The 26481-nt window shown below is 39.9% G+C and overlaps 5 protein-coding genes and 1 pseudogene across 6 annotated transcripts; 2 read left to right on the top strand and 4 right to left on the bottom strand.

The window, feature by feature from the left end:
• Window positions 1-671: 671 nt before the first annotated feature.
• On the bottom strand, window positions 672-1400 carry BDB00DRAFT_537369 (uncharacterized protein). The gene has a single exon (XM_053117776.1). It carries the CDS (start codon window positions 1307-1309, stop codon window positions 878-880), a length of 432 nt encoding a protein of 143 aa, XP_052976825.1. The 5' UTR covers window positions 1310-1400; the 3' UTR covers window positions 672-877.
• Window positions 1401-1756: 356 nt separating this feature from the next.
• BDB00DRAFT_837026 (uncharacterized protein) lies at window positions 1757-2850 on the bottom strand. Its single transcript, XM_053124524.1, has 3 exons — window positions 2111-2850; window positions 1915-2039; window positions 1757-1806 (listed from the first exon to the last, which is right to left on the bottom strand). The coding sequence occupies exon 1, from the start codon at window positions 2376-2378 to the stop codon at window positions 2190-2192; it is 189 nt and encodes a 62-aa protein (XP_052976824.1). The 5' UTR covers window positions 2379-2850; the 3' UTR covers window positions 1757-1806; window positions 1915-2039; window positions 2111-2189.
• A 262-nt stretch (window positions 2851-3112) lies between these two features.
• BDB00DRAFT_875156 (uncharacterized protein) lies at window positions 3113-4464 on the bottom strand (the record flags this gene model as incomplete). The annotated part of the gene is made up of 5 exons (XM_053127312.1): window positions 3113-3420; window positions 3510-3743; window positions 3961-4108; window positions 4194-4347; window positions 4430-4464. The coding sequence occupies 5 exons, from the start codon at window positions 4462-4464 to the stop codon at window positions 3113-3115; spliced, it is 879 nt and encodes a 292-aa protein (XP_052976823.1).
• A 3872-nt stretch (window positions 4465-8336) lies between these two features.
• Window positions 8337-9380, top strand: BDB00DRAFT_537319 (uncharacterized protein). The gene is made up of 2 exons (XM_053117774.1): window positions 8337-8873; window positions 8954-9380. The coding sequence occupies exons 1-2, from the start codon at window positions 8390-8392 to the stop codon at window positions 9268-9270; spliced, it is 801 nt and encodes a 266-aa protein (XP_052976822.1). The 5' UTR covers window positions 8337-8389; the 3' UTR covers window positions 9271-9380.
• BDB00DRAFT_537331 (uncharacterized protein) lies at window positions 9381-10191 on the top strand. The gene is made up of 2 exons (XM_053117775.1): window positions 9381-9714; window positions 9784-10191. The coding sequence occupies exons 1-2, from the start codon at window positions 9490-9492 to the stop codon at window positions 9952-9954; spliced, it is 396 nt and encodes a 131-aa protein (XP_052976821.1). The 5' UTR covers window positions 9381-9489; the 3' UTR covers window positions 9955-10191.
• Window positions 10192-23479: 13288 nt separating this feature from the next.
• On the bottom strand, window positions 23480-23562 carry BDB00DRAFT_t82 (annotated as a pseudogene). The gene has a single exon. The product of its transcript is annotated as a tRNA-OTHER (tRNA).
• Between the last annotated feature and the right edge of the window lie 2919 nt (window positions 23563-26481).

Raw genomic sequence — 26481 nt, 5'->3', positions numbered from 1 at the left:
GAAGCTCGAGCCATTTCAGACTCTTGACGTCAAACAAGGCATCCAGGATGCCGTCGTCCGTTTTGCCATGAGAGTAGTTACGAATGGCGATTGCGGCAAGCTTTGGTGCGTTGGTCAACAAGGAGGCAGCATACTTTTGCGACTTTGTGTCCCCGACACATAACTTGACAGAATATAGGTTTGGAAAAGCGATTGGGCGAGGGTTGGCACCGAAAATGCGAGTGAATTTGGTATTATGCATCTTGAGCGAGCAGCTCAGGTGGTGAAGCGTAGATGCTGCTTGTTCGAGAATCGGTAGCAAGCTTTCCCATGGCATCGGTTTTGAAAAGTCGTCCTCCATCAGGCACAGGCTATGCAGCTTTCCAGGTTGATATGGCAGCGTTTTGGGAAACGTCACAGGGAAGCGGTTGTCTTGATGATATGTGCATTTTTGACGACGGTTGAATGTGATCCGTTCCAGGTGCATGCCGTTGCTAGCAATGATACCGATGAATCGTTGATACGGAAATCTGGTGACGCTGAGGTTTTTCAGGTTTGGGCATTGCTTCAGAACCGTTTCGACGTCGACTGACGTAAGAGCGACTCTGTTTGCGCCAATGTCTGCTTCCACAATCTTATCAAACGTTATGTCATTGTCTGTGTTGAGGATATAGTTCTGGTTGTAGAAACTTCTCGGCCACTTGAAATGGTTGACGTAATAGCCAATTTTCTTGAGATTTGGACACGCCTGACATATGTCAAAGTAGGTGGGTGGCTCCGGAGTGAGCTTAAAGTCCAAGTAGACCTCGGTCAACGTATTTCTGACTGCTCGAAGTGCGCTCAGACTCAGCTCCTCTTCTACATAGTTTACATTGGGAGTCTTGATGCCTAGCAAATATTAATAGTAACCCAAGTTGTATCGATATAACCTATTTGTAAGCAGCCATAATCGATGTATCAACAGGATAAGAGCTCGGATCACTTTGCAATTCATACCAAGCATCTCAAACGATTTTAGGTTTTTGAAAAGACCTTGCGCCATTGGCGTCAAAAAGCTGTTTGCGTCCCAAAGGACAACGATCTTTTCAATGTGACCCGCAACAATGGGCAGCACACCACAAATAGTTTTAGAGTTGCTTCGGGTAACCTCGGTCGATGCCCAAACCAGAGGTGTATTCATGATCCATTCGTTCCACGCTGTGCATACAGCGCGCGCCTTGAGACGATCGCTGGTCGAAAGCAGCGCAAAGATTGAAATCAAGATCTCGACAGGCAAGACGGAAAGCGGACCGAGACGATTGGCTAATCGATTTGTGATTATGTTGTTCATTTTGCTTGTATGCTGTTAGAAAATTGTCAGGAGAAAACTCAGGACGTGGAATTAACTAAAGTGTTCAAGGGAAAGGAAACGGAGAACTTTTAAGCAAACAAAGTGTGACTTTATAAACAAGGCCGCTGCGCAAATTTATCAAGCGGCGATTGATTTACTTTGTACAACCTACTTGTCCACCTACATACTTGCAACAACTGCTCAAAGCAATTTGATGCCAATACGTAAGTTTGGTGTTGACAGCAGATTTTATACGTTATTCTAGTTTACTCAATTATTATTTTCTTATCTTTCAACTCGAGATGTTATTGTATTCATTGTCATTCATAGTAAGAGTGTCATACATGTACACAAAATGTTCAACCACAACCTGTTGATGGAAGTTCCAGGTGCCCATCACTGCAAACGTGCCTCAGCAACCTCAGGCTCGAGGTTCCTTTGTATTTTCTGTGAGTCATAAATCGACGGTGTTAGACATTCGTATTCTGTCTGTCAAGGTAAAATATTAATCATAAAGATTAAAAAAAAGGCTACTTGTTCATAATATATAGAGGAACCTCATCAAATTAAAATATTTCGACCTTTGTCAACGTTGTTTATTATAGTCAAGGAAAACCATGCTTCGCATGTGTTTCTCACATATACACCACACCTCATTACAAAAGCAGCAGCAACAAAAAATTCATAACACACCTAGGTATTTGCATAAGGGTATCGTTTGTGATCAATGGTTGGTATTCGTTGAAAGGTATGTGAACCCTAGGCACCGACTTGTCACAACAGTAATCATGTATTCTTTAGAGATTCGGTATCCGGTGACACTTGCTTCTCATTGGTCATTGACACCACGCTTCAATCGAGCGCCATTTAGCTTCCCTATCTAAGTTCCCGATCCAACATCTGCATCCTTGTTTGGCAACAACAGCAACAGCAACACGACAAGTCGATCAATAATACCATCGACAAATGCAACAACAACCGCTACCAATGTACTCAACGGGCACCTACAATTGCACAACCTGAAGAAGACAACACAGAAGATCATCAACAGCGACAGCATCATCTTCATCGGGGAACTTATTCGCCACTTTTATGAAAGATATCAATTACGCTGATGGTTCTACAGCGGCCCCCCTTAAATCTACCCCCTATAATTTCTATCCCTCTCTTATTCAAGTAATATTTGGATATCATAATCAGCATCCTCTAGTAACATACATGAATCCTTAAAGTTTGGCTTCATCATCTCCAGTTCTTTTGATACGCTTGTTCAAAAGCTCCAGCAAGGATTCTTTGTGACGATCGATCGACACCGTGATCCATCTCATATTGCGTAAAGGTATTATAGGCCATGTTCATCAAAAAATTTAATGGTCTTCATTTACCTCAACATTATTATTTAAAAACAATATGTATACCACTCCTTTTTCATCTCTCTCTCTCTCTCTCTTTCACTTTTCAATGAATTGTGCTGAGTATAATACTGTATATGTTTGTTTTGTTCCTGAATAACACAAGAGTCATGAAAAAAATGAGAGGGGGTAATATATTGTGTTTATTACAAATTTCGTCTTGACCAAATTATGTGCGTGTATATGTGAAATTTTGAATGCGTGTATGTATGACTGTTTTGATGTGTGTAAATATGTGGTCTGTATGTATGTAATTACTTTGAGTATCATATGAGAGTGCAGATTGTGAAAATGGTGATGTTTGATTATGTGTAAAGTGGTTGGTTGGCAAGAGGGTATTTTTTATAACTGCAGTAGGATGATGATGCAAGGCAGGTTCGGTAGTGTAAGATTAATTATTTAGATAGTCGACTTGGTTGTGTTTTCTTTTTGTGCCAAGTTTTGGAGATGGCATGCAAGGTGGAATTTGTGGGGGTTCTGGGCCGTCGATCGATGGAAAAATGATTTCTTCACCGGCATTTATAATTTGTAGCATATTTTTCATGATAACTTTGGTTTGCCAAACAACCAGAGCAAGGAGCGGAATGAATTTCTTTGCGAATTTTTCGACAGATCCGCGAAACTCGTAAGGACCAATACTTTTTAACCTTGTCACTGAACCAGCAGGACAGTCTTCGATGTACAACGTGATGTTGATGCCTATTCAAAAGCAATTTAGTTCAATACATCAACTTTATAATGCGACAACTCAAAGAAAACACAGTATGACTACTAAATAATATATTTACCAGAAATGACCAAACCTGCAACCTTGATATCGTTCATTTTTCCCGGTGCCTCCTTCGTCAAACGACACAAAATATCCTTCAAAGTCCTTGGAAGTTTCAATCTACCCTCGTCTACGCCTTTGGTGTTCAATGGATCGTCTGAACAACCAGCTTCCATGCAACCATATTCTAAGTTTCCTTGCTTGATGATAAGGTCAACTTTTGTGCCAACCACTTTCCTGTTGAGTTGACCTTCTTCATTAGTAGATCGGTTTGAATTTTTTCTTATTGAGGAACTAATGCTGGACTTTTCTCCACTATATATAACTATAAACACATTAATGTCTATGTTGCCACACATTTGAAATTGTGCCATCATAATGATTTGTGTTGAAATTTTATCTTTAGACACGGAATCTCGATTCATAAAAGCAGGACTGCACAAACCCCCATTTTTTATGTATGAGATCACTTTCAGTATCATAGGTCGCAGGTAATTGCTGGTACAAAAAAAGATCTGTTGCATGGATAATCGACTTCTGAGCCCAATACAAGTCAGGTTGGGTTCTTGGATTGAAGTCGTGTCGTTTGCGATGCTCCAAAAGCTGATCCAATGTTTTCTATATGATCAAACAGCCGTAGAATTACTCACTGACACATACTTACGAAAAAATTACTACTACACATGCTCAATATGACCTTTACCTTTCTTTGATACGACAAAAAGTATTCCTTGAGGGAAGCAGGTAGCGATGGAAGTTCGATAGGGTTCAGCGTGTTGATTTGATGGAGTTCTTGGGGCGAAAAGTAATCTTTCCAAGCATCGTCTTTGGTGCTTAAGATCATTGAATGAGCGGGGCTGAATACAAAATGAGAATATTGGTTAGCATGACTACTTCTAGACTCCTTCTTTCCCTAAAAAAATACTGCAGTGAACTTACTGGTGATGGGAGTATTTTAAAGCTAGCATCTTCATCTTATCTTCTACTACTACCCTCTGTACTTATCCAGATTCAGACGTCGTACTACTGGTTATCTACCACTTTTGATTCGTTTTAAGATTTTCGTATGTGGAGGATGTTTACTAGTTGAAGTTTTTCATCTAAACTAAGGTCAACAAAATATTTAAGGTTCACAAAAATTCCTCATGTTTATAAAATTATCATATTTTTAAAATTGAATATAAAAAAAATTGAATTTTAATTAAATATAAAAATATATTACAATGGATAACCAACAAATAGATGAAAAGATTAATAATGAAGTTAACAAAATTATTATTAATAAGTGGGAATTTTTGGAATATAACTGGCCAATTATTAATTATAATTACAAGCATCGTACAGAATTAAAACATATTAAAGGTATTGATGATATTAAAAAGATTATAGTAAATAAACTTGGTCATATAGCTATTTTTTTCTTTTTGGTTGTTTTATATACTAGCTGTGAATATCCTGGCCCTTATTTTGAAGTTGAAAAAGGTTTATTTTTATTATATCATTTAGTTTCTAGTGTTTCTGGTATTGAAATTAATAAGTTTATCCCGCAAACATCATTTCACAAATACTATAAAAAGTTTTGGATGGATGAAGATAACTATAAAAGGTTAAATAAAAATGTTAATGATTCTATGGAGAATATGTTTTCTTCTTTAACTTTAAGAATTTTATCTTCTTATAAATATAATCCACCACTTTTTAAACACATAACTTTTATAATAGATGGTCATGATTTAAGAATTAACTATGTTAATACTGATATAAAACATGAAAGATTATGGTCATATAAATTTAAAAAAAATGGAGTTCGTACACAAATTGTTAGCAATATTAACGATATGATTTTATATGCTTCCAAAAGCGATTATTGTTCTGATAGTTCTGACAGAAGTATGTTTTTGAACATGAAATTATATAAGAAAATATCTAAACAAGATGTATTGGCAACAGATGGTGGTTATACTTTATTTGTTAATCAGCTTATAGAACTTGGTGCAGAAAAAGGATATGATTTATCTTTAAATAATTTTGTTTATCCTATACGCAAAGAAAAGAATGTAGATTTAACAGCAGAAGAAAGGCATTATAATGATGTTTTTGGTAGCTTCCGTTCAAAAATAGAAGACCAATTTGCTGCAATAGGTAATAAATTTTATAGATTTAATAATAATAAATCTATTGTTAAGATGGACAACATAAAGTTTTATAATCTTCAATTTCGTGTTGCTTATTTATTAAAAAATATAAAAATATTTAGTGAAAAGTTTAATATTAATACACAAGCACATCATAAAATTATGGGAATTAGATAATTTTGAATTTCCATACGAAGCTAAATTAATAGATATAGTTATTAGCAATTCATCTAAGGCAAAAAATAGATTAGATGAAATGGTTAAATTACAGGAACAGTTTTTAAATAATTTAAGTATAGATAATACTGATATGATTATTGATAATGAATACAGTGATGAAAATGATAATGATAAAGATGTTTCCAGCGAAGAAGATGTACCTTAATTCAATGAGAAAAAAAGAAAAAGAAAAGGTAAAGGCAAAGGAACATTAATGGATATAAATAAAATTAGAAATAATTCAACTTCTAATATTTCTTATGAAATAGAATCCATAATAAATCATAAATTTGAAAATGACTCCTATATATTCCTAATTAAATGGAAAGGTTATAATGAATCCCAAAATAGCTGGATATCAATGAAAGATTTTAATGAAACCGATATGTTAAATAACTATATGAAAGTTAATAAATTAACTTAGATAACTCGATACTCTACCCTTCCTAATAAAATATCATAACTATGTGTAGTTATTTTATTTTATGTAAGATATATTATTTGAGTATGTATAGTAGATAACGTCGGTTCCTATTATTGTAATAATCCTTTAAGTACATTTGCTAGGTTAAAACTTCCACTGTTGCATATATATATTTTTCTAGATTTTCTTTTTTTTTATTCTTTTGTTATTAGTTTTATGTATAAAATCACCATCATTAACAATTATGCATGGTAAATTAGGATTTTCTATTTTTTTTGTAGATTTTTTGTTTTTTTTCTTTGGAACATGAAGTTTACTATGTATAGTACAAAGGTAATCAGGTTTAGGTTTATCTCTATTAAGATTAGTACAGTGGTCCCCCGCTTTTTGCAGTAGCGGTTTTTAGTGGAAAAAACTGCAAAAAGTGGGGAACTGCAAAAAGTGAGGATGAGTATGAGATGTTACACAGACTGAGTCTATTATGTTAATCAAGTGTCAATGATAGTAAACCAATTAAAAGATATCGGTGTTGTACTGAGGCTACTTATTAAAAATCAACTTTTATATAAAAGGCTGTCATCTCATTCTTGATGTTTATATACTGCACTAGCGACACATCCACACCACTATGGTAAAAGCAAAATACCCAAAGCTTACTGACGAGCAAAAGGACGCTATCTATCAACATTACATGTAGATGTCACTGGTTCAAGACTCTGTGTCCCAGGCTCTCGAGTTAATAGCGGAAAATTGCAGGTCCCCATTTTTGGCCTGCAAAATGCAAAAAGTGAGGAAACTGCAATTTTACTAAGTGATGAGCGGGTATGCTCCAAAAAAATCTGCAAAAATTGAGGATCTGCAAAAAGTGGGGCTGCAAAAAGCGGGGGACCACTGTATTAATTTTTCTATGACACATATGGCCATTTTTCTTACCTCTTTTATATATGTAAGTGCACACATTATCGCTTGTATTAACATACCAAAAATAATTATCTTTAACTTTATTAATTTCTTCATTAATTTTTTTTTCATAATCATCTTCTTACTTTCAATATCTTTAACTAACATTTCATCTTCAAAATAATTATGCATAACTTGCTCCATTAAATCTTTAATAGAACAAATCATACTATTTTTATTAATAAAAAGCTCAGTATTTAATATAACTATTTGAATTTTTTATGCCAAGTAATATTGGAGGTATTTATTTTTATATTAAAAAAAAATTCAGTTTTTTTTTTAAATAAAATTTAACAGTATGCACGATTTCAAACTCCGAGAATAAAAAAAATTGTCAGTTAAGAAAAAATTTAAAGAAAATTTATTAACATCGTGTTAATGTTTATTCCTCTATGTTTTGAACCCATTGGCGATGCTTGACAGACAGAGAAGACGAACTAGCAGGTATAGAACGTGGAGTAGATTAATTGCGTGATGTCGCAGGGGCAGCTGAGTCACGTGGGGTAGATCCATTACCGGTAGCTGAACCACTTGGGACAGATCCAGATAGACCGGCAGCTGATAGTTGGGGTTCATTTTCAGGTATAGCAGTTTGATTATGGGATCGACGTGTTGCTTGATTGGTGACGCAGTGTACAAGACCTTCATAAATTTTTGGCCAGTCTGGTTTACTACATTTCTTTAAAAGTATACACTATTCAGTCAGAAGTCTTTCAAACAAAAGGAACATATCCATGTACCACACTAATAAAACATACAACAATCAGATCCAGTTCTTTGGCTACGAAGGCAAACCTGGTCGTCCAGTCTGATTGAAAATCGTCACCAAGGATTGTTTGAGACAAAATGAGTGTTGTGTTTTGATTTACAAAGTTCTGGAGAGTCAAACTTTTGCCAGTTTCGGCTGCATTCAAAAGGTATTGTTTGATGACTATAAATAATTATATATTTAGTATCCAAGCACAGCTAAGAATACCACCCCCGCCCGACCTTAACAGTCGAAAATTGGGTGTTGCGGTTGCCGAGCTTCAGGTCGTGATTAAAACCGCAAATTAACCGCAAGTAACCGCAAATCAACCGCAAGCCTTCGGGTTCTGAATAAACAAGGAATCATTACTCATATTTTTCAAAATCATAGTCTAATCCCAAATCAAAAAAACCATGCTACATCGCAACGACCAAACACTCATTGAAAAATATGAGAAAGCTACAGAAGCACTTATGCAAGAAGAAGGAGCGAGGAGTGACGAGGAAGCAAAGTGGATTGCAGAAGACGAGAACATTCAGTCAATCATTTGCGAACACGAAGAGGTGGCTGTTCAACTGAACGCGCTTTTGAACGAAATTGATCGTTTGAAGGCATTTCATTTGATGGACACCCCTTGCTCCAGTGATATTTTTTCTGCGGCCGTTGCACTTACTACTGAAGCCACCGAAAGTAACAGAGAAGCTACGATGATGGGTGAAGTCCGCGCTTTGAACAAGGCTATGGAGAAGGAGTATCAGGAACGCCTTGCTCGTATTGCCGAGAGGTCCAACGCGCCTGTAGACGCTCTGAAGCACTTGAAACCACCATTCATTCGCAAAAATACTGGCGGGTTTTCTGGCTTCAACGTCTTTCAGAAACGCCCTTTTGATTCTGATGGTTAGTTTATTATCTTCTATCTCTTACGTACAACTAAGAACGCTGAACACCCTTTTATGACGTGTGAAACTATGTTTTAGAAAAAGCAGAATTGAAAGTTAACAAAAGATCAATCGGAAACATCCAGGCGCGCAGAGGGGCAATTTGGAGGGAGATGGATGAAGATGCCCGGAAACCGTATGAGGACAAGGCACAAAAGTTGAATGAGGAGATGATTGGTACGCAGAAGACCATGCGAGACAGGTACCATCGCCTCATACCTGCTCTTGAGAAAAATCTCACCATGCTGAGGGATGAATGTGGTGTAGAAAGCATTTGCTTTCTTGCACCAAGCAAAACGGACGGCGTCATCAAGCCTTATAGGGATGGCTATGGCTCTGGTAATACAACTTCTTAATGATATGTGAAGGAAACCATCTAATTGAAACGTTTAGTTGGCGGAGGCCATTTCTATAAGCTGATGCAGCATGGTGAAGTCGAACTTACCAGTCGGTCGTTCATTGACGATTTCCAACATGAAATGATCACTTATAACCGAGGTACTCCGAAGACTGTATGACTTAAACTGCCACAATTCAGTACTTATGCTTTAGCTTATCAGCGCAAATAGCACACAATGCCATTGATACGAAAGTTGCCTCTGTTCCGTCTTTCGCTACACCAACTTCTTCTTCGACTACTACTGCCACCACCACTATTATTCCGTCTACCACCACTACCACTGCCACGAATCACAGTGTGCCTGCGCCATCTCTTGTTGCAGCTGCTGATAGATCTATCTCCAAAAAAAATCAGCATCGTAACGAGAAAGATATGCGGGATACCATTTTTGGTCGATATAGTAAGTTTTATCGTATAAACAATACCAGGAGACGTTTAATAATGTATCTATCATCTTGTTAAACCTTAGGGCAAGCCGTACAGCAATTTTACGGCGTTCATATCGATGACAATGCCAATATGCCCTGGAAGGATGAACGGATGTATGAGGATATTGTCATGGAAGGATGGCCGGATATTCCGCGCGATCATCCTTCTCGTTTGTCCCGACATGCGAAATTTGAGCTTGCTGGATGTTTGAACAACATTCGATTCGTGCTAGCACCAAGACAGCAACAACAGCAGCAGCAGTAAATAAGGAAAATCCTTTTAAGATCGCTTAATATATATACTACATATTTACGACTGACAATCCGGATCAATAGGTTGGTTTGTCTATTGGTTTTACGTAGACGCCATGAAGGTTTTTGTGAGAGTATGGTATCACGGTAATACTTAGACTCCAATGTATGGCGTTTCTCTGGTAGGTTAAAATATATAATTAAGCGGTAAGCAATGATATAATAGCAGCTAGCGAAAAACTTAACCTAGTGGAATATGAGTTATTATTTTTAGTTTGTATATGTCTCGAGTGACATACTTTAATACCACAATTGTACTTGCATCTTCTTCATAAAGGATATCTGAGGCTATATACGTCCTATCTATTTTTGTGGGTTTATATTACTATATGATAAGTAAAACGAGCAAAGAGACCGGGGTATCATAGCTATCTATGGTTATGGTACAACCTCAAATCTCTCATTGTTATAAGACATCGATATATTTCTGCTTGTCCTATGGGGATTTAAAGCGGCTTCATTTCCTTGCTGCGACTACTATAAAACTACTGACGTCTTCAAAAACACGCTCTTGTTGCTCCTGTATTTCTTTGTTTATTTTGGGCGGCTGTATATTGCTTTAGGGTTTAAGCTTGTACATGCATAATAAGCAAAACAGCAACTTCGTAAAGACGAGCTCAAGGCGCCTCTATAGAAGATTTAAGTATTTTCGCTGGTTGCGCCTAGAAGCAAAAGATTATTACTAGCTGTCTATGCTGACGGTACATAGAGTCAACGATTTATGTAGAAAGGTTCGTACGCTTGATTTATAAAGTACATACATACTTTGCTCTCACACTCAAACGTCACACTATAACTTACCACCATCATGCTGCTGCCCCCACTATCGAATAACTCAATTATTTGTTTATCATACAATACAAATGAACTATCTCCTATTGTCATCTATTGAGGTAAGCTCAAACCTGTTTACGATAATCATTGTAATAGATTCCGATCTTTACTTAAAAGATTTGTGAACTGCTTTACGAGCAAACGCTGCTCCATGCACAAGCACTGCTATAATCTGATTGACACACACTGCTGCAACAATAATTAGCAAGATGCAATCAGTTTGGGTTTTCCTCGTAAGATTATAGTCACTATGTACTGTATTACTGTATGTACTTTATAAATAGGTAAACAGTTTAGTTCTTTAGTATCTTTTTCATTTAACGTTACCTTTTTTATCTTAACGAAAGGGTTTATCTTCTATGATTTTCACAAGTAATAATTCCTAGTTGTTGACTTCCCACACTTATCCTTTCTATTTTAACTTATAATTAAGCAGATCCATCAGTTTTATCCACTTTTACTAATATCTTCCTTCCTCGTTATCGGGATTTGTGACTCTTATATAAGCTACTATACCTTCTCAACTTGTTCGAAGATGAATCTAACAGTACTGGCCAGTTTCCGAACTATATAGTGCTAATTATAGATCCTTTATAATTTGCCTTTTATGAAAGACCAACTGGTGCCTCCCGATTTCTGTACAAGAAATGTTACAGCAACAGTTCGTTCCATTTTCTCTACTGGAAGAGAAAAAAAGTTAGAGCACAACCAAGCTGATGGAAAAACGATGGTCTTTCTTATATGGACCTTACCTGGCACTTGGAAGTAAAAAGAGCAGCTGTTGCCTGTATTGTCTGTACGTGAGATCACTCCCAACAAGAACGAGAACTGTGTAAAATAAAAGACGACGCTAAACTCGTAAAACTCCTGTACTCATGTTTAAACGAAATCGAATAAACAATACTGATCAAAATTATGGGCATTAATGCTTTAATCACCTTAAATAGTTCAGTTGGGATAACTGGGCGCTCGACCCGTTAATGCCAGTATCTTTGGCCCACAGTTGCGAAGTAGCGACAGATAACACCTTTCCAGAAGAGATCTGTATCCTGAACTGTGACCCAACGGTTCGACCGTTTTAAACTGTGTATCTCATTCTGTACCGATAAGATTATTTCACAACCGAGATACACACAGTTTCTTCATTTTTTTTAACGTGAAGAAAACATAGAACTTGCCAATGCTTTAATTGCCTATATAGGCCATTTGAGAAGATCAGTCACTGTACAGTATACACTATCGTCTTTACTATCAATAAATATTATTATATACTATCATATTGGGAATGGGCCCAGCCCCACACCCGTTTAGCAATACCTGTCAGGAATAAAACCAGCACCTTGACCAACCGTTTCTGCCTTAACGCGATACATTGGTCAAATTTAGAGCCCTAGAAACAAGTTGTTGCATTTACTCATACACAGCTGCATCAATGTGTCTGACTCGTTTATCTAAATGCAACTATAACAGATCCATCTGTTTGCGTTATGCAACTACAGCAGAACCATCCGTCTGAGTTGCGCATCTGTGACAGACCCGTCTGGCTGGGTTGCGCAACCACAGCAGAACCATCCGCCTGGTTTGTGCATCCATAACAGACCCATCTGGCTTGGTTGCTAGGCACCTGGCTTACGTTGAATATAATAGATAACTCCATCAATGATACAATCAGAAATGATCACTTACATTGTTTATCTTTGTCTGGGTCTGGTGAATACTTATAAAGAAGAAGAGATGGTCGTATTTTTAGCAGTACTTGAATAAGCTATCTAATAAGAAAAATGTTTAGCAATTATAGCTTGATAATACTGAGTATGCAATGAACGGGAACGGCTTTACTGTAGAGAAAGTATTGTTATTCATATATTCTTTAGATATATTTTAAAGCTGTATATATTTATTTGCAGTTGGAAAAAGCTATACAGATGCATTTACTTAAATCTTGAGAAGAGTGTCGGGCAACTTAACCTTCTCATTTCAAGCTTCATTGATCATTCAAGTCAACAAACAAGGGTACGAACTAAAATTTTGAAAGTTGCTTTGCAGATTACTTTTAACGCTGACTCTTTACTTCCTCGTGAGATATGAAATATAGTGCCTTGTATTATCGTACAAAACCTATTATTACGTTATTATCTATTATGTTTGATAAATAAAAATAAAAATAATGCATTATGCTCATTCAACTATGTGGAAGAGAGAAATAGATAGTAGCCATAATATTAATTAGTTTGCACAATGGATGCACGCGATGTAGACAGACGGATCTGCAACCCACACGGATGGTTCAGTCAAAGTTGCGTAACCCAGCCAGACGGGTCTGTCACAGATGCGCAACTCAGCCAAACGGGTTCGTCACAGATGCGCAACCCAGACGAATTGTTCTACTGTGGTTGTGGGACCTAGGTTGTCCAACAGCCACATGCATCTTCGTCTTTACAGTAATTTAGCCTGGCAGATTAGTTGCATAATATGATGCTGACAACGGTGGGTATATCGAAAACCACTTCGCCCTTTCGCCACTTACCGCAATGGATACTGTATTTTTAACTGGGTGCTAATTAGGTTCTTTACCAGCTATAAAAGGCTATGATCATCGTGTAGGTTCATTCGGAGATGGTTCAAGAGTAGCAACAAATAAAAGCCTTTTTTTTATGTAGTGTATGTCCCTTACCCTTTTTCACCTGTAAAATCGTCTTTGCTAAAAATTAAACCATGCCCGAGTCTTCTACCACCATAGGAAAAAAGTGTGCAGGATTTGTGCAAAAATGTGCGGAATTTGAGCGATGTGTAAGAATGTGCGTCTACGTAGTTTTTTGGACATTTTTTGCACACAGCTTTGTGCAGGATATGTATCCTTTTGCACACTCATTGCACACAACTGTGCTGGTTTTGTACGTTTTTACACACACCTTCAACGTCTGACAGAGTAACACTAGCGTTTCATTGGGTAGATACAACAGCATTTCTCCAAAAACAGGCTTCTCACTGGACGAGCCGTACAACGACAGAAAGTAACTCCCGATTATCATTGGACCAAACATACTATTCAATTGCTTTTTTATAGATATAGGATATAGCGTTTTATTCTTTCTTTTAGGACAACAAAAATCTGTTATGGGAATATTCATAGGGAAACAAATAATAAAAGAACGATGGCGATGCAAAGACTATGACGGAAGAAGAGAGGAACAAAAATTGTGTAGTAGTACAGACTTTATCGTAATTAAAAAGAAGTTTTGCGGATAGACGACCTTGTTAATAAAGGAATTGTTTATTTTAGCGATACGAGCAGAAAACACGCAAAAGCAGATCACGATAACAATACTTACACCAAAATTATTTTTTCTTGCCAGTTTTGCGTGGTCTGCGCCGTCCTTCGTTCTCAGTATCATGAGCCACTATTCAATGAAGAATCATTAAGAACGAAGAACGAAGTTATAAATACGTTTAAGGTAACTTGAAGAGTACATACATACACTGCCTACCTGATGCTGTTCTTCTTTGTCTCTTTGCTGTTGGTCTCGGTTGCTGCTGTTCTTCCTCATCATCCGTATGAGCAACATCCGGCAACGGAAGCAAGGGTTGACGACGACGCTCAGCTCTATTAAATTACAGAGTTATAAACGTGTAATGTGATGTAAGTACAAGATTTTTTTATTCTTACTGTTGCCCAACCGTGATACTAGCATTCCCTGTGACGACTTGTGCTGCTGCTGCTGCTGTTACTGATGACGAAGATGATGGTGCTGCTGCTGCCTCTACTGACGATGACGACGATGATGATAGTGATGGCAATGGTGAAGCTACTGCTGCTTCTACTTCTGGTGATGATGATGATGTCGTTGTTGTTGCTGATGATGATGCCGGGTTCTGCTCTATTGACAATGAAGTTATAGTTGACATAAACAGCCAGCTTTTTTTGATAGTGTGTTACTTATGATCCGTGGAGTCATCGTCACCCTTCAGCCAGAACTTTCGGATAAATAGACGCGCCCCCCAGTGGTCTACGCACATGGCCAGAGGAAGGTATGGTTGCGCTGCCTGCTCAAACTCTTGTAAAGTAATAAGCTGCATGTCGGTGCTAACGTCCTTCCAAAAACGAGGCAACGGTTTGTTTTTAATCTTGTACTTATTCATCAGCGTCAAGGATGCTTGCTCCGCAAGTGGTTTACAGCTGGCTTTCATCAACCTGAAGTATTGTTCTTTGTATCCAGGGCCTAAAGCTTTCTTTAACAATGATTTGAATATGTCCCAGCCAAATTGCATATCGACGATTTGCCCCTTGTTATTCTTGTACGTTGGCTGTTCTGTAGTACGCTCGAGAGGAGGAAAGGTCGGTAAGCGTGATGCTGGCACATGCGACAGGTCAACAGGACTAGTTGCGTTCTCTTGAAGAGCGCAACGCAGGAGGGTCTTCATTGTTTCCATTTCTTTTGCCATACAGTTGACCTTTTCTAATATTTCAGAGCGCTCTTCCTGCGTTTGATAGATGATATCGCGTAGTTGCTCACGATCTTCTTCGGATTTGCGTCTGTATTCAGAAAAGCTTCTTTGGATATCCCCAATAGTTTCAAGAAGTCTAATGTAAGCTGGGTCAGAGTACATGGTGTATGTGGGTGATGTGAAAGTGGAAGAAACGCAAAAAGGAAGCAGCGATATTCACGTTAGGAATGAAGTATTTAGTATTTTCTTTTCCAAGTTCAGTTCTTATTGCAATACAGATTGATTAATGGAATGCGATAGTTTTTCTGATAATGCTTTTGTTTTATGTGATACGCATACGTCTTGGTGGTTACTATGTATCCATTTTTAACATAATCAACATCCACCTGCCTCGCTTCGCTCGGCTGAATGAGCCCCTTCGCTGCGCTCCGGGTCATTCAACGGATTGGATGTTTCCTGGGGGTTCCCCCCAGACCCCCAAGGTGGGGGGTTCCCCCCCACACCCCCTTCTAAACCCTAACCAAAGCTCGCTTCGCGAGCCTACTTACTGCTTCGCCTACCTCTAACCCGAAACTCGTTCGCTGCGCTCACTGGTAACACTAAACCCTATTATACAATCTATCATTTTAAAGAGTATTTTTTGAGAAAAACGGGACATCTGCAGTCCAGGAACTATCTACCCAACGGTCAACATTTTTTCCTATTCTTCATGTACCTTTAAACGTCCACCATCGCTTCTTATTCGTAACATTTTAACTTCGTGCTGGAACAGAATGTGACATATTACATGATATGGCGTGCACAGGTCAATGTTATGCCATATTGTGGGAATCCGATCCAGCATGGGGCGTCGCCAATATAGAGAAATAGGCATGCATTGTTGATGTGTCTGGAGGTGAAGATGAGAGATGGTGTGTTTCGGTAAAGGCATTGTGGTGCGTGAGCGAGTTACTCGTTAGTGACTTACAAATACTAAAAAAGAAGATCTGCGCCACGTGAATACTTATCTCTTATGGCATCATGGCAGAGTAAAAGACGTGAAAAGAAATTTTGTGTTGTATGTTATGTAAAAAGGAAATCTATGGCAAAGAGATAGAGAAAAAGGAAAAAATATTGGAAAGGAAAAACGAATCTAAGCAGGAGTAGTAGTGGATGTAGTAGTAGTAGTAGTAGTAGTTGGTGATGTGATGGTTGTGGCAGCAGCTGTGGCTGATTGGATGGGTTCTGTTGTTGTTGTTTGTGGACTTGGTGGATGTAGTAGTACTTCAGTGTAAACGATATTTTCTGTAGATGGATTAGTGCTGTTTGCTGATGCTGACATATCGACTGCAATGCGTAGAGTATTTGGGTTGGTTGCGCGCGAAAGAGCAACATACAACTGACCATGAGCAAAGACACTTTCTTGAAGAAAGACACCCACATGAGTGAGTGTTTGCCCCTGCGCCTTGTGGATAGTCATGGCAAAAGCTGGACGAACGGGAAATTGTCTTCGACAGAGTATGAATGGGTAGTCACCCTCAGTTGTGCACATATTGATCCGCGGGAGATAATGCTCCTCCCCTTCATGGCCTTCGTCGATCCTTTTTACTGCAATACACCAATCCAAAAGTCGCGTTACGAACAGCTTGGTACCGTTGCATAATCCTGCATCTGGATTGAGATTGCGTAACAACACCACTGGCATGCCAACCTTGAGTTGCAGCAGGTGAGGAGGAACTCCACTGGCTGCCAAACTTTGTAAAAATTCGATGGGATAATTTGCTGCTGCTGCTTCTGGATCATCAGCGTCAATGATTCGATCATTGGAGCTGTATTCGCGGGCGTCACCAGGAAAAACAGAGAAGGCAGCGTCATTGATGGCATCGACATTTACGTTTTTTGCAGCCAAAATGGCTCGGCTGGCGAATTCGTGCGGTTGTGGATCGGGATTTCGGATAGTAGGGTAAATAGTATCAATCAATGCCATGGTATTGCTTGTGTCAATGCACCATTCCCTCGGAATTTCAAAATTGCTGGCATAAGGCGATCGTCCATCGCCAATTGCCAGAAGGGTATCGGCAAACGTTGCAGCACCTGAATCGTAATTTCGCACGCGCATGTTTTCTGTCAAATGCAACACTTCGACATCAGACCAAAAAGAAGCTGAGCTCACGCATTCTGCAACAATTTCTGATCGGGTTCCTTTTTTCACGACAGGAAGCACTTGACGAAAGTCACCACCAAGAACGACAACTTTTCCACCGAAAGGGACATGCTGTAAACGTGGATCGACGGCACCCATGATATCTTTGAGGGATCTATCGACTGCCTCGAAATTACGTTTGCTGCACATAACAGCCTCATCCCAAATAATGAGAGAAGCTCTCTCGATGAGATGGGCGTGCGGTCCACCAAGACGCAAATTGCAGCTGGTTGTTTCATCAGCATTCAAAGGAATTTTGAAGCGACTGTGAGCAGTTCGGCCTCCCGGAAGCAAAATTGCAGCAATGCCAGATGAGGCGACTGGTAATGCAATCTGGTCTTGAGAGCGCACGTGACTCAAAAGGGTCTTGAAAAGCTGCGACTTGCCAGTACCTCCAGGGCCGTTTACAAAGAAAACTCGTGATCGGTAGTCGTTGTTAGGCGTGTCTATGGCAGCAGAGATGGTATCGAAGGCGTGGCGTTGACCTTCGTTCAAAGTAGGGACCAAAGATTGTAGCAATCGACGCTGCTCTTCTGTGCTGTACTCACGGCGTTCGACTATTTCCAGCGCTTCTAAGGGTGGCAGACGATCCAACTCGGTGACAAAGGTTTGTGGCATAGAAGGAAATTCCGCGAGATGGTGGCCTGTTACTTGCAGTCGTAGTTCAATATCGCCAAGGGTGCGCTGATATATCTGTTCATACTGATCCGGCAGAAGTTCGTCTCGTTAGCTAAAGAATGCGTTCTGCGAAACTCGAAAAAGTAATCGTCAGCCATTCTCTCGCGGTGAGTATTCCATAAGGAAAGTGGATCGGCAGGAGAACAACTTGTAAGGATGTATACGAAGAGTGCACGGATCGCAGCTGCTGATGGAGCTGTAGCAGATGCTTCTGCTAGACAGCTATCCCATTCCCGATCGGATTCTAGAAGACCGCGAGCGAGAGCAGCTTCTTGGAAAGTAGCATGTACAGTGCCATTATATGTCCGCAGCTGCTCAAAGCTGCTTGGTCCAGGGACACAGAGAAGGAGGAGACGAAGAGCGTAAAGAGGCATATTTGTCAAAGGAGCAGCAAATATGCGAGATACGACGTTTTGCACAGGAGGGTTGGTGCGAGGTCTCCATCGATGGCGGCGGGTGTCCCACGTATAGTGGCAAGGTATCTGTGTGTATAAGTATTGACTTGCAGTGGGATCATAATCTTCTGGGAAACGTGGGTCGTTGAGACGGAAGAAGGCAAGAAGTTTTGTCCCCGATGCAGCGGCGTTGCGTGCAGCCTCGAGCTCCTGTGGTGTCATATCGCCTCGAAATGTCACTAACTGCTCGTCCGGCAAATGCAAATCCAATCGAGAAACAGTGGGATGGTGCATATGCACTCTGTACTCGAAGGTTCTCCAAACTGCCTCGCATGGTCCAATATAACGTGCATTTTGGTATTGCACAACCTCATCAATGACCTCAGTTCCATCAGCTGCAGCAGCTGATGTACGACAGTCTCTAACTGTGCTCTATCCGATCCTTTCGTGATGTACTTGCATAGATACTTGATGGCGCGAGCAGAGGTACATATTTCCACGTTAATATGAGCGTCGTACTTGTGGCTGAGGTATGGATTATATGGCACAACATGGCGGTTATCAGCACGAAATCGACTGCGGGCAAAGATATGGTGACGATTGTTTCTTCTTCTCCGATACAATGGATACCCATCACGATTCATGCGAGTCTCTTCATTCCATGGCTTGGGATACCCTTGGGAGCAACGACCATCCTTCATACATACTGCACCTCTGTTCTCCTCTCCACACGGACCGTGTATCATGCACGAAGTTACAGTACGATAGAGTGGAGGCTGGGTCACGGGATCCGGCAACTCAGCAGAAACAAATCTGTCATACTCCGTTGGATTTCGTGGGCGGTCTTGCTCGTTCAAAATGACCAAAATGTGTACATGGGGAAGTCCTCGTTTCTGAAATTCGACGGTAGCCATGTAGCCCTCTACTCTTCCAAAGCAAGATGAGCTTTTGATGTGCTGCAGCAACTCGTCAAGTTTCATGTGGAAAACACGGGAGCAAATGTCAGGACGATCGTATGCTTTTTGTCCAGGAGAAAGTTCAGCTGTAATTTCAGGCCAATTAGGGTTGCATGTAAAGGTAATGAATAACGTCGGATTTCCTCGTTGTCGAATAATTGCTAATCCGTCTTGCAGCATTTGTTTCATATAACGTGGGCCGCCAGTGAAAGAGGATGGTAATATGATCGAACGGCCAACCTGACGTGGATCGACACCGTCGTCCAGACCGCTGTACAGCTCAGAACGCAAGTCATCCTGGTGAGTCGTGATGAAAAGCAACCGAGAACTTTCAATGCGTGCATAATTATCGACGACAAATTGTTGGAATAAGCGACCAAAGTGGTGGTGGAATGTCTGTTCTTCGCCATCACGTATCATCAGCATATATGCACAGAAATCCAGCAAAGTAACAGAAGCTGTGCCATTATCTGTAGCCATGGATCTTAAGCCAAGATACCATCCGTCGTCACCGAAAGGAAACATAAGGACGTAGTGGAGGGGCATGTAGGATGGATGGAGGGAACTGATTTGGCGAAGACCCTCAGTACGATCATGGATGACTATATCGTGTGGTGCTGCTACACCGTCAACCATGGTTTCTACAACCATTGCTGCAACCTCTGGATACGTTTGCTGATCATAACGTCGTCCCAACTCGCGTGCACCACGTATAACGACACTAACAGTACCAATTGGCCGATCTCTATGTTGCTCAGCAGCAGACATCAAAGTACGGGCGAAAGGATTATTCTCCTCCATAACAGTCTGGAGCATCTGAACTGTCTCTTGGTTCAAGCCAGTGAAGAGAGATTCTCTTCTTGCCAGTTGCTCCTGTGTATCCGCAAAGTAAATTTGGGAAAAGTTGGCTTGAGCTTGTTCTCCTGCTCGTAACGATCCCAGACAATGGTACATCGTGCCGTTGATGCGAAATGTTGGGACGCCATTGGTGCTTATTTGCCAAAACAGGATCAAAGTTTGCACGAATAGACGCAAACGCAAACATATTGTTGTACGCTCTGATATTTGTATGGAAGTCCACACTCACATCATCTGATGGATTGTGGCTGGTCAAGAGCGCAAGAAGAGGAGCAGGAGGAGCACGTGGAGTGGGAAGGCGGATCCGTCCATGGGAGCAGCATAGGCCAAAGCGAGGATTGGACACTGAGGATGACTTCACTCGCTCATCAATCCACATTCGAGCATGGCAAAAGGAGCATGTGGTATCCATGCGTGGTAGAATATGACGACGGAAAGAGTCTCCAGGAGCATAGCTGATGTTTGGACCAAAAATATTTTCTGGAACAAAAGGAACAGTGCAGGCTATCTGATACTGAGCACCGTGTTCAGATGCAAAGTTATTACGGTTGAAAGGACAGTCGCGATGAGTTGAACGCAGATGACCCGGTGCTCCACAGGTCGAACAAACTCACAAGGTATCATTAGGAACTGTAGCAGTGAGTGCAGCGGCAGTTTCGACATCATCATTGCCTTCAGCTACTTAATAGGATTCTCATCAGAGTCATGATCCGAATTTTTTCTTTGCAATGAAGAATCGTAAAGAACTGCATACCTTGTCTAGTGAGCAAAGTATCGGCCTCATTCTCAACCACTACTGGATTTTCTATAATGATCTGGAAGGATTCATTTCTCTCAGTCGCTGCAGCCTGGCCTGGAGTGGGCGTGTTCTGGATAATGATATCAGGGACACCCTGTTTATAAGACGAAGTAAATAATTGCTCTCATACTTTCAACGACTTTCATGATTTCATAACGTACAGATTCAGATTCAATTCTACGACGAACATTGCGTTCATTCAATGGACATCCATGGAAACTAACACGTTGGTGATCGGTCGCGCCACAACGGCATGTAGGAACAATGTCTTGTGATGGCTTTAACACGAAGTGAGATTATTAAGTGCTTCTCAATGACAGACAACTCATAGATCGTTCTTCACAAATCTCGGGCAATGTTCACAGCAGCTATTGCTTTCGACTGGAAAAAGACTCTTTGGCTCATTTTTTTCTCGAAACGGTACCTGTTGAGGATCCATTGGTATTGAACACTTATTCGAATCAGTTGCTTCTAAAAAAAAAGACAGGGCAAAATTTTAAAAACAAAGTAGGCTTGCTGAGCAAAGAGCGATTTCCTTATTTGAAAACTAAGTCCTAATTTGGACGTAACCCTCAGGGATCTTTATAGTGAGATATATATTCGGTTGACAGTTGGCGAACAAGCGTAAGAAAACGTACAACGCAAACAAGACCCATCCGGCACTGTCCTTGTATCAAGATCCCGGAGACATCTTTGTTGCAGCATGCATGTCCGATATTGAGGATAATGAAGTGATCTCTCGTCCAGCTTGGAGATCTGATAATGTAAGGACTAGCATGAGATCACTCGTACTCTATTCATCTTGATATATGCAGCATAGTCTAAATCAGCTTTATAGGCAACACGCTTTCTACATAAGATAGACAAAATCCGCGAACCTGGCCACACATCCTCCCGTGAACGACCTACAATAGAACTTAACGATCGAACATTAGATGAAAAAGTTCGTCATGGCCTTGCGCTCTGGACATATAAGAATTGAATAAAGCAACTTTTTTTATATGAAAGACGTGTTTCTTCAAAAGCTTCTTCTACGTGTATCTTTTTGCCGCTCTTTTTAATTATTTAGTATTCCGCTCTGCTCAATTCAATTTCGTCACCTTTTTCTCTTCTACCCACTTTTTTTTACGTTTGCTGTGCATCTCCAACTTATACTTTGAGCTTTTTTACTTGAACGGCCTCATCAGATTGTCACATCTTCGTGCTGAATGTGTCTTCCTTGAAGTCCTTCATACTAACACCGTCGCCTGAGCACCGTCACTTGAGCAACTTCACTTTCTTTCACTTCTGCCAATGAGATTGAGTTCACTTCACCAGCTATTCCTTCAACCTCTTTCATGTTACTAACCAGCTCGCTATAACCTCATCTATCTCATCCCTCCTTAGGCTACAGTGGTCCATGAAAACGAGACAAGATGATGTACTATAAGGTAAGTTTAAGGGTGGGGGTTATAACAGCGTGGAGCAATAGAGTATAGGACGTATTCTAATGGTTATACTTTTTCTCTTTTTTTTTATTAGGAAATCTCTATGTACATCGCTGTAACAAGAATCCCTTAGTACTGCTGCTTTTTGAATACCAACAGCATGTGTAGTTTATAGAATAGTTTCTAAATGGCTCTTCCTTTGTATTTTTTTCCCCTACTATTTTTTGTACACTATTTTTCCATCCTGTTTTTTACTACCTGTGCTGACGCGTCACCGTCAGTGCCGTGTCGTCTAATAAAGCACTATCATTGGCTATATGCACGTATGAGCAATATATTATATGCATGTGTGAGCAATTTTGAGCAAATGAAAAGGCGTCTATGAGTAGTATTTGAGCAAATGGAATTGGATAAAGGGAATGGAAGTTTTTTCTCCCAACGAATCATTAGTAAGCCCTAATGCACAGGAAGCCACGAACTCGCCAATGTCACTGTGCCGCTTAAACATCTCCCCAACCAGTAAGAAGCTATGAATGGCATGCAGGAGACGTGTATCACCCGTAAACAAAACGGTCATTCAGTGTACTCTGAAAGTACTCTGAAAGCCATCATGAAAGCACTCTGAAAGCACTCTGAAAGTACCGCTTTCAGTGTGCTTTCAGTGCCTCTGAAATCGCTTGCCAACTCCAGTGTTGAATGATAGTGCTACTGCTATTCATATCCTCTTTTATAGTTTAAATATAGAGTGTAGTTATACTAGTCCCACTGCATAGTAATAGTTTTTGAACAAAAGAGTCTAGTTTTACTTTACAGCTCAATAAAACAAGATATTGCCTGCTGAAAAAAAGATAGCAGGCTGCAGGGTTCGAACCTGCGCCTTCCCAAGCCTCAACGGGATTGGGAAGGCGCCTTAGCCTACTCGACCAAGGCAACCTACTAATATATCTTAGCCATTGCACTGCTGCCATACCGCACAATCATTCTCTTTTGAATGATAGTGCTACTGCTATTCATATCCTCTTTTATAGTTTAAATATAGAGTGTAGTTATACTAGTCCCACTGCATAGTGATAGTTTTTGAACAAAAGAGTCTAGTTTTACTTTACAGCTCAATAAAACAAGATATTGCCTGCTGAAAAAAAGATAGCAGGCTGCAGGGTTCGAACCTGCGCCTTCCCAAGCCTCAACATGATTGGGAAGGCGCCTTAGTCTACTTGACCAAGGCAACCTACTAATATATCTTAGCCATTGCACTGCTGCTATACCGCACAACCATTCTCTTTTGAATGATAGTGCTACTGCTATTCATATCCTCTTTTATAGTTTAAATATAGAGTGTAGTTATACTAGTCCCACTGCATAGTAATAGTTTTTGTACAAAAGAGTCTAGTTTTACTTTACAGCTCAATAAAACAAGATATTGGCTGCTGAAAAAAAGATAGCAGGCTGCAGGGTTCGAACCTGCGCCTTCCCAAGCCTCAACGGGATTGGGAAGGTGCCTTAGTCTACTCGACCAAGGCAACCTACTGATATATCTTAGCCATTGCACTGCTGCCATACCGCACAATCATTCTCTTTTGAATGATAGTGCTACTGCTATTCATATCCTCTTTTATAATTTAAATATAGAGTGTAGTTATACTAGTCCCACTGCATAGTAATAGTTTTTGAACAAAAGAGTCTAGTTTTACTTTACAGCTCAATAAAACAAGATATTGCCTGCTGAAAAAAAGATAGCAGGCTGCAGGGTTCGAACCTGCGCCTTCCCAAGCCTCAACGGGATTGGGAAGGCGCCTTAGTCTACTCGACCAAGGCAACCTACTAATATATCTTAGCCATTGCACTGCTGCCATACCGCACAATCATTCTCTTTTGAATGATAGTGCTACTGCTATTCATATCCTCTTTTATAGTTTAAATATAGAGTGTAGTTATACTAGTCCCACTGCATAGTAATAATTTTTGAACAAAAGAGTCTAGTTTTACTTTACAGCTCAATAAAACAAGATATTGCCTGCTGAAAAAAAGATAGCAGGCTGCAGGGTTCGAACCTGCGCCTTCCCAAGCCTCAACGGGATTGGGAAGGCGCCTTAGTCTACTCGACCAAGGCAACCTACTAATATATCTTAGCCATTGCACTGCTGCCATACCGCACAATCATTCTCTTTTGAATGATAGTGCTACTGCTATTCATATTGTCTTTTATAGTTTAAATATAGAGTGTAGTTATACTAGTCCCACTGCATAGTAATAATTTTTGAACAAAAGAGTCTAGTTTTACTTTAAAGCTCAATAAAACAAGATATTGCCTGCTGAAAAAAAGATAGCAGGCTGCAGGGTTCGAACCTGTGCCTTCCCAAGCCTCAACATGATTGGGAAGGCGCCTTAGTCTACTCGACCAAGGCAACCTACTAGTATATCTTAGCCATTGCACTGCTGCCATACCGCACAATCATTCTCTTTTGAATGATAGTGCTACTGCTATTCATATCCTCTTTTATAGTTTAAATATAGAGTGTAGTTATACTAGTCCCACTGCATAGTAATAATTTTTGAACAAAAGAGTCTAGTTTTACTTTACAGCTCAATAAAACAAGATATTGCCTGCTGAAAAAAAGATAGCAGGCTGCAGGGTTCGAACCTGCGCCTTCCCAAGCCTCAACGGGATTGGGAAGGCGCCTTAGTCTACTCGACCAAGGCAACCTACTAATATATCTTAGCCATTGCACTGCTGCCATACCGCACAATCATTCTCTTTTGAATGATAGTGCTACTGCTATTCATATCCTCTTTTATAGTTTAAATATAGAGTGTAGTTATACTAGTCCTACTGCATAGTAATAATTTTTGAACAAAAGAGTCTAGTTTTACTTTAAAGCTCAATAAAACAAGATATTGCCTGCTGAAAAAAAGATAGCAGGCTGCAGGGTTCGAACCTGCGCCTTCCCAAGCCTCAACATGATTGGGAAGGCGCCTTAGTCTACTCGACCAAGGCAACCTACTGATATATCTTAGCCATTGCACTGCTGCCATACCGCACAATCATTCTCTTTTGAATGATAGTGCTACTGCTATTCATATCCTCTTTTATAATTTAAATATAGAGTGTAGTTATACTAGTCCCACTGCATAGTAATAGTTTTTGAACAAAAGAGTCTAGTTTTACTTTACAGCTCAATAAAACAAGATATTGCCTGCTGAAAAAAAGATAGCAGGCTGCAGGGTTCGAACCTGCGCCTTCCCAAGCCTCAACGGGATTGGGAAGGTGCCTTAGGGTACTCTCAAGCAATGTGAGTCAACGTCGACACACCCTAGAAATAGTAATAGTGCGTTGTTCGGGAGTCGAATAAAAGTGATACAATGAACACAGGATTTTTTTGTGTAATTTATATCATATCCTTGAGAAGGAAATGAAGAGCAAAACTGCTGTGTCGACCCCTTGGTTGACACGGCACTCCCAAAAAGGATATCGTCTCGGATCTTTTGTTATACGTTCATGCGATTGAGAAAATATTACTTTGATATTTAATTATCTATCAAGCAATACCCGGGAGGGTCAAGTATACCATTTTACATAACATTAGATATACCAACTTGTTGTTTAGACAGAACCGATTCCATAGTTCTACATATCATAAAATGATAAGAACATTACCGATAAGAAAATATCTTCTATATATGCAGCGACTTTGAGTAATACTTCTTGTTTTGTTCCACTCAACTTTTATTCGCACTTTTTATATCCTTCATCCTACCTTCTGTCTATTATTATGGATTCCCAGCAAGAAATTGTCCACAGAAGAACGATCATCAGCATCCTACTTCTTTTGATTGAAGGCTACGTCTTTTTTT

This window comes from Zychaea mexicana (genome assembly GCF_025766255.1).
Source record: "Zychaea mexicana strain RSA 1403 chromosome Unknown BDB00scaffold_69, whole genome shotgun sequence".
Taxonomy (NCBI): Eukaryota; Fungi; Mucoromycota; class Mucoromycetes; order Mucorales; family Lichtheimiaceae; genus Zychaea; species Zychaea mexicana.
The sequence above is the reverse complement of the archived record's forward strand: the minus strand, read 5'-3'. Positions and strand labels throughout refer to the sequence as shown.

Coding starts and splice junctions, on each gene's coding strand:
- BDB00DRAFT_537369 (XM_053117776.1), bottom strand. CDS start 1,309: ATGAACAACATAATCACAAATCGATTAGCCAATCGTCTCGGTCCGCTT.
- BDB00DRAFT_837026 (XM_053124524.1), bottom strand. CDS start 2,378: ATGAAGATGATGCTGTCGCTGTTGATGATCTTCTGTGTTGTCTTCTTC.
- BDB00DRAFT_537319 (XM_053117774.1), top strand. CDS start 8,390: ATGCTACATCGCAACGACCAAACACTCATTGAAAAATATGAGAAAGCT. Junction 8,874..8,953: donor ACGCCCTTTTGATTCTGATG/GTTAGTTTATTA, acceptor ACTATGTTTTAG/AAAAAGCAGAATTGAAAGTT.
- BDB00DRAFT_537331 (XM_053117775.1), top strand. CDS start 9,490: ATGCCATTGATACGAAAGTTGCCTCTGTTCCGTCTTTCGCTACACCAA. Junction 9,715..9,783: donor TACCATTTTTGGTCGATATA/GTAAGTTTTATC, acceptor GTTAAACCTTAG/GGCAAGCCGTACAGCAATTT.